The sequence below is a fragment of the Polistes fuscatus genome, unplaced genomic scaffold, assembly GCF_010416935.1.
Source record: "Polistes fuscatus isolate 324 unplaced genomic scaffold, CU_Pfus_HIC Scaffold1, whole genome shotgun sequence".
Lineage (NCBI taxonomy): Eukaryota > Metazoa > Arthropoda > Insecta > Hymenoptera > Vespidae > Polistes > Polistes fuscatus.
This window is the reverse complement of record NW_025112997.1, coordinates 1278342-1286951: the sequence shown is the minus strand read 5'-3', so window position 1 is coordinate 1286951 and position 8610 is coordinate 1278342. Positions and strand designations below refer to the sequence as shown.

The 8610-nt window shown below is 32.5% G+C and overlaps 1 protein-coding gene across 1 annotated transcript; it reads left to right on the top strand.

The window, feature by feature from the left end:
• The first annotated feature begins 6512 nt into the window (after positions 1-6512).
• Positions 6513-7800, top strand: LOC122516158. The gene is made up of 2 exons (XM_043633746.1): positions 6513-7337; positions 7428-7800. The coding sequence occupies exon 1, from the start codon at positions 6524-6526 to the stop codon at positions 7259-7261; it is 738 nt and encodes a 245-aa protein (XP_043489681.1). The 5' UTR covers positions 6513-6523; the 3' UTR covers positions 7262-7337; positions 7428-7800.
• Positions 7801-8610: the final 810 nt, after the last annotated feature.

Here is an 8610-nt window from a genome sequence, read left to right as displayed (position 1 = left end):
TGATATACAAATAAATTTTTGTGAGGCAAAGAATTTATATCAATTAATTATTCTAATTAATTTTATGGCGAGACACAAAATTAATTCATTATTTTTACTCTCAACTAAATAATAATAGTTTCTGCTAAAATGAATTATTTTTTTTTTTATTCAAGGTTCATTATTTTTGACAATAAATAAAGAAACGGCGTGCCATAAGCATCAAGATTCGATTTAAAAATGCCGCGCTTATACGCCGATATATATAGATATACAAAACGCTCGACGCTTGATGGCCAAGACGAAAAATTCTCGCTACCGAAAGAAAAAATATAAAAAGAGAAATATCGCTTTTCTTTCTCACTCGCACTAGTATACAAAACGCTCGACGCTCGATGGCCAAGACGTAAAATTCTTGCTACCGAAAGAAAAAATATAAAAAGAGAAATATCAGAACGCTCAACAATCGATGGCCAAGGACAATAATACTCGTTATCGCATGATAAATAAAAAGAGAGAAATGAATAAAGTCAATGTGCACTATAAATCTTATCACACCGCACAGAAAAACAAACATAATTTATTTATTACATAAATCAAAAATCCATTTTATTATTAATTATAATTATTCAATTAATAATTATTATTATCTAATCTATTTTTCTATTAGGTGTATACGTTCCTTGTTAATATTTAAAAAAAAAACGAATAAAATAAAGACAATATACACTAAAAACTTTATCACATGGCAATGTTATGATTTAAACATTCCTTCAATTTTTATGTAATTGTTTAAACTAATATACATTTGTTTTAACGTCCCTGGGCAATGATGACTTTGGATAATAAAATTTGTATCCAGAAAAATATCACATTAATATTAATTTATATTCAAAGTATGTTAATAAGTATGTAATGTTTAAACCAGTACATATGTGTTTAAACAATCTGAAATATAAAGAGATTGCATTAGAATATTAAAATAATTGTTAAATAATCGATAGGAATGTCTATTGTTGTCTAAAAGATCGGAGTATATGTTCTATGTACCGTCCCCCTCGAAATCCACCATTGAAATGAGACGTTGTCCTCTATGAAAGTATTTTTATTAAATGTTGTTTATATGACTTTGCGAACGTTGCGCATGTGTATAAAGGGAATAATACGCCCAATTAATAAAATTTAAGATTAAAACGTTATGATTTTCGTATTTTTATTTATTTCATGTAATTATTTTAGTACTCCTTCGCAGTGATGACTTCGAGGGTAAAATTTAGCTGCAATATAAAAAAATGCATTAGTGCATTAAAATAATTGTTAATGTTTAAGTACCATAAAAAAATTGCCTGGATTCATTTTAAAATCTTCTAAACTCTTCTTTTATGTATGTACTTGATATATAAAACAATAAGAAAGCTTAATAGATGCTGTGCTTCTCTAAATCTTCAAATACTTGCAAATCTGAAAACCATAAAATTGTATTAGTAAAGTATCAAGCAAACTGAACGAGTCTATATATGTATATGTATGATATTTGTATAAGATGTCACTCTCTCTCTTTTTCCCCTTCTTATACTTTTTATATTAATCTTCTTTATGTTATAAAAGAAAAGACATAAACTTACCACAACTGAAATCAATATAAAAAAGTAAACACAATTATTATTTACATAGAAAAGTAAATACAATTAGACTGACAATGAGTATATATATTCATGCTGTATTCTACCAATGTTTGGAAACCTAAAAAAAAGTATAAAGTAATATACCATGATACAGTTCTGTTATTTTGACGTAACAATGGCCTATAAGAGACATTTCTGTATATTTAGCATAAAGCTTGTGTGTTCTGTCAAATGTCAGAGCAAGTTGAGGAATTTATTGCAGCGAACAATTTCTGACCATGTTTACCAGTTTTATTGCGGAAGAGTAGAATGATATAATTCGTAATCTAAAATATCTTTAAGTATTAATCAACTTTAAATATATCCCCTGCAGGTTTACCAACTTTACTTTTTTATTTTTTTCAAAGTGCGCTTGCACCTTGAATTTGTGGTTGCGCATGCGCATAACATATAACCTCTTCATGACGTTTTTTGATTTTTAATTATTAATGACTAATTAAATAATTAATTAATAAAGTTAAAAGTTATGTATTTAAAATAAACATTTTATTAGAAAATTAGTGCACTTATTCATTTTTTTCTGCTGTGGCCAACTACGTTGCTTTACTGAGAAAAAACAACAAAAAATTTTCAAATTTTTAATTATCAATAACTAATTAAATAATTAATAAAAGATTTTAAAAAATATGGATTTCGAATTAGCTTCTAGCCAGTAATTAAATGTATATCTTCATTTTTCTTAGTTCTGGTGGTTCTGTGCCAACTTTTTTGCGCTGAGTTTGGTGCGCGCAGATAGCTGTCTTTTGCTTAAGACACTTAAAACTTTAAACGCGTTTTTCTCGGAATTACTTTTTTCGCCACGGTCTGCATGATAACTTATTTTATCCTTAGGTTATATAAATTATTTTTACATTTCCTAATTTCTAATTATATACAGGAAAAAAATTAAAATTGTTACAAAAAAATTAAAAGCAATAAATTTTTTTACATTTTGCACAAATAAAGGAAGATTTATTACTTAAATTAAAAATTCATCCTGTAAATATCATCCTAAAAAATGTATCGTTTCGGCACGTTAAAAATTAATTTTTGTTATTTATTGGATATTATTTGATTTATAATTAGTAATTTTATTACTCACGTAATAATGTTGATTTCTTAATAAAATTTATATCGTTAGTGCAAAATTTGAAAAAAATCTGAGATGGGACTCACTGACCGTCTCCTTGTTAAGAATAGAAAAACTTATAAAAAAAATAATTCCCCCACGAAGAATCGAACGTTAATAACCGGCACGAGAATCCAAGACGATACAATTTACGTTAGCGCACTACTTGACAAGTATTCAATTTTTTTCGTACAGTTCTTATGACTTTGAAGCTGAATAAGAATGCATTACTGTTTTCTTATAACATAATAAAAATGAATTATAATTATATATGTCTAGCCAAAAAATAAATTCCATGTTTTTAGAATATCCTTTCCTGTAAATCTTAAATTAATTTTATGTGTAGATATATAAGATTCTTCTTTTATAATATGTATTCAATTTGATACACTAATAAATTTTTACGAAACAAAAAATCAGTAATTTAAAATTTTATAAAATACATAATTAAATAGGAAAAATATTTAAATTTTAAATTTCGTCTTAAAGAGAATACGTATTCAATTTGATATACAAATAAATTTTTGTGAGGCAAAGAATTTATATCAATTAATTATTCTAATTAATTTTATTGCGAGACACAAAATTAATTCATTATTTTTACTCTCAACTAAATAATAATAGTTTCTGAAAAAAGGAATTATTTTTTTTTACTCAAGGTTCATTATTTTTGACAATAAATAAAGAAACGGCGTGCCATAAGCATCAAGATTCGATTTAAAAATGCCGCGCTTATACGCCGATATATATAGATATACAAAACGCTCGACGCTCGATGGCCAAGACGTAAAATTCTTGCTACCGAAAGAAAAAATATAAAAAGAGAAATATCAGAACGCTCAACAATCGATGGCCAAGGACAATAATACTCGTTATCGCCTAAACAAATAGAAAAGGGAAATATCGGTTTCTTCTCTCACTCTCACTTGCATTCAAGACCGAGAGTCCCGAAGATTGCCGAAGATCCTTCGTTTGTGTTTAGTGCACACGGACGCTCGCACGCACACTAGCATACTAGTGCGCTCGCGTGTAAAAGCCGATTGAGAGGCGGGACTTGCTTCCCCACTCTTACAATTATTTTCCCATCTTCAATCCAATTTTATTCGCTTATTTTTGAAAATACGAAGATAACTCATAGAACATTTTTTATGTATATTTTAATTCTCTACAACTTTTGTTTGAAACTTTTTTCGATTAAATGCCTAAATTCTAAGATAAAGCCATTTTTTACCAATTATTATCCTTTTTTACCCTTTTTCTCAAAAACGGCACCATTCAGATCAAAAAAATTAGCACCATTCGATTCAGCGTCGTCTATTTACCCTTATATCAAGTTTTCACCTTCTTTCCTGAGATCGAGGAAAACGGCTGAGTTTTCCAGTCCCGTTGACTGGACTAATGGCGCGGTTACAGCTTTAGTTCTCGCTTCGATCATTTAAGTAAAGCAGCGCTGAGTACGATTAGTATTTGGATGATGGAGACCCGCTTGAAAAAAAAAGGGGAAGAAGAAGAGAAGACAGCTTCATGCCGTAAACTTGAAATCGCATTGCTGCGCGTCGTAAATACCGAAAAACTTCATATTGTCGTTTTTCCAGACGCTCGGAACAAAATCACTCCCCATTACATTCTCCCCAACGCGCCAAAAGAAGTATAACTTCAATAATCAAATAAATTTTATTATTGAATTTCATAATTCATCTATTTAGAAATCACAGAGTTTAACATTTATATTTTCAAGAGAATTTATAGATATATATACAAATACAAATTTCAATTGAGTTGCGCAGTGTGTTCTGTAGTAGCCGGAAGTCAACTTGGCTCTCTCAAAGCAGAGAGACATAGACGGTTACATGTGTTTCACTTGCTGTTTTCTTGTTGTCAAATATTGTCGAAAATGCCTGTCATTTACGTAATAAACAAGAACTCGGTGCTACAACGATGTTACTAGACGTTGCAAGTCAAAGAAAAAAGAATCTACAGTGTCGATACGACGAATAAGAAGAAACATTAGGGCGTACGGGTATAACCATAAAAGAAGATAAGTTCCTCCCGGTATTCTACTACTTTTCTTCTACTTCAAATTGTCTCAGCACTTGTGGTATGTACTTATCTACTTGATCAACGTCTATCCTATTTTCATTGATACAAAAAGTGCGCGAAGACGATTAAACAGAAAGAAAGGAAAAGCAATCTTTCAACGTTATCAAGCAATCCAAATTACGAGAGAGTCGAGGTAACATTAACCTCGTGGTGCAAGGCGAGTCGCGCATCTCTCTCGCTCTCTCTCTCTCTCTCCCCCACCCCTTCACTAACATCATTTACATCGAATCAGTAGTACCCATTTCTTTTTCAATAAAGATGATATTCATTCAAATATATGGGTGAATTGTAAAAGGCACGTGGTAGTAGAAGGTATATTTGCCAAAATTCCTCCAACATGGAGTCCTCCGGCGATTAGGTTAAGCTAATTATGAGGAAGGTGGAAAGGTGAATTAAAATAAATAAAACACTTGGTTGAGCCAATAAGTGCAATGCTTTATTGGCTCGTCAGGGAAAAGCCTTGCGGCATAAAAACCCTGGTTGGTATCAAATACAATGGACGACGATGGATCACGAACTATGTCCGTAATCTACTTCTCGTCACGATTAACCCGGATGGGCAATCCAGTTGAAAGAAATAGAAATAATATCTCTCACCGTTAATTATCGCCTCTGTCTTTCGTTACCGTAATTATGTATTAATTATCGCTTATGCGATACATCACCGTGATGGCGCTATACCCTTAGGTATAGCCGTTACCATCCGTGAACTCTCTCCTCCACAATTCTCGCTTTCGTGGTACGTTTCCTTTTCTCCTCCACGATTCTCGCTTTCGTGGTACGTTTTCCGTTGTTCTTTAAGGTATGGTTGGTGGGGTACGGTAAGGTGGGGTTATGGACGCTAGTGTCCAGTAACTCTCTATCGATTAGTGCGCGCACTATAAATCTCGTTTTTTAGTTACTTACTAAAAGATAGAGGGTGAGATTCTCGCGTCATTTCTCGTGGCACCGTACTTTCCCTAGCGGTTCTTCCTGCATCGCTAGTAACTAATCTTCCATCATCAAGAAAAGTTTTGTGAGATAGAGGACGCGCATGCGCAAAAGCAAACTCATACCGGGAAGTAGAAGCCCGACGCGACCATAACAGCGAATCCACACGGCACAAGAAGATCGGCTCTTGTAACGTGCGGGTGCGTAGTCTCTGCATTTTTTTAATAGTCGACGAGCTAAGAAACAGATTGAGAGAGGGAGAGAGACTTGGGATTGCATTAAGTTAACTGTAAGTTTAAATACGATCTAGAGCATGAGGTTTATTTTTTTATTTCTTTGTGTTTAAGTATTTCACGACGTACAAATATCACATGCGCTCGAAGCGTGGTACGACGATAAAACTCTGTTCTTTATTTAATGCCTGAATAACGATTATTCTAATTATGACGTAGATTACGTGAAATACGAGAATCAAGATTTAAATCAAGATAAATCGAGATATATAGCGCCGGCATACGCAGGAAGAGCGATGTTTTACGAAAATAATTATATTCAACAGGACTCCTCCATTCTTATGCAAGAATTTATAAAAAATAAGTTTCAAGTTTTATAAGAATAAGTTATTAATAAATAATTAATAGAATACTACTTCAGCGAAGAGAATCTATTACATGACATTTATTTGAGACGTAAAATGGATAAAGAAGGATTCTTACCTATTATGTTGATAGCATCCTTTCGTCTGATTCAAAGCGTGACGGAGGATTTGAGCTTTGTGATCAATTCTATTGTGAAATCGGATAAATTGGAATTGGTTCAAGGATACATGATAAGAACCAGAATCGATCCATTGAGGTGGCCTTTACTGGATACAGCTGGCAATTCAACTTGTACTGATACGCAAAACGAAAATATGAACGAGTCTGAATTTTATCCTTGTTCGAAATCCATGATATCGATCACACGTGCGCCTGCACCTCAGCAAATCTATCGATTTTGTTATCAATCACAATCGACAATAGGAAAAGTAAACGGATCCGAAAATACCTTGGTGACAATGGGGAGTGATAGTCTCAATCCGAATGTACCTGAATTTGTACTCGTAGACATTTCGAGTAAGCTGATTGCGAGTAAACAAGTCAATCTAGAGGAAATTGATCAACCAACGAACGTTGAAATGATCGATAAAACTGTCGATGAAGTGCCAATAAATTCTATGCTTTTTGGGCCGTCGAGTAATGAAGAATCGACTAACGAATCTAATAGCAACGAATCGACGATCACTTTGAACGATAAAACGCTTACTCTCTCTGAGGATTCTACTTTAGAGAAAGTACAAATCAACGATGAGAAGGCACCATCGCCTTCCTTCAAATCCGATAACACTTGGAAAGAGGTCAAAAGAAGAACAAAGCATTCACATAAAGATGGAGTAAAAGGACAACTAGAGTCAAAATGACTCAGGATCTCGAACAAGCAATCAATAATGGATTGCGTTATTACGAAAAGGGTTTATAGAGTGGAGATGGGCAAAGGTATGGATCGTCATCCTCTATTAACAATTACAAATTTCAATTATATTATTTTTATCGTCATTATACTTTGATACTTATTATTGTTTGTAGATAAGGTTTCGCTGTCTGCCGGGATGTTATTACCGAAACAAATGTCTGCCGTATAAAATGTGGGCTCCTAATACTATAATAAATAACATATTAAAATTTCAGATTTGTTAAAATATATTTGTATATTAAAAGTTTGTATTTGTATATTAAAAGTTATTTATATATTAAAGTATATTGTACTCTTAAGCTATATTGCAATCGCCAATATATGTGTGTCAAATGTGCAAAACCACATCCAACTGTGGAATGCAAAAAATTTGTTGAAACTCCACCAACTTGTCTCCTATGTGGAGACCACCATACCGCGAACTACAAAAAATGCCCTAATTATAAAGAATTGCTCAAGAAGACGGTTCCGGTACCCAGACTAAAAGAAAATCCAAACATTCAATTAGTTTATTACCCCTCTAAACACAATATCCAAAAAGACAATTTCAATTTATTTTTCGAAACTCTAGGTTCTAGATTTGTTGCTGGAGGTGATCTCAATGCCAAACATAATCTTTGGGGTAGTAGAATTGTAACACTAAGCGGGAGAGCACTCTCAAAAAGCATCGAAACTAATAGATTAACACATTTTAGTTTATGTGAACCTAATTATTGGCCAACTGATATCAACAAAATGGAGGATTTGAGCTTTGTGATCAATTCTATTGCGAAATCGAATAAATTGGAATTGGTTCAAGGATACATGATACGAACCAGAATCGATCCATTGAGGTGGCCTTTACTGGATACAGATGAACGAGTCTGAATTTTATCCTTGTTCGAAATCCATGATATCGATCACACGTGCGCCTGCACCTCAGCAAATCTATCGATCTTGTTACCAATCACAATCGACAATACGATGGTTGTACCGAAAAATTCTGATTGTGAGCCTAATAAACAACGATAGGTTGAAAAGTTTTTTTTAAAACCACGAGGAAAGTTGACAAATTTTGAGCATAATGGTGTGGAAAACCATAAAAATGTACAAAATTAAATTTTAAATTCTTTTGTTTTGATAGAAGTCAAATAAAAATGTTGTAGAAAAAAAATGAATCAGGATTTGAGGAAGATTGACTACATAGACTACATATTCACGACCATATTGTATATTTTTTTTCCTTATAATATGAAGTTGCACTTACGAAAAAAGTGAAGTAATAGAGGGGAAAAAATTGTCATATTATTCAAATTT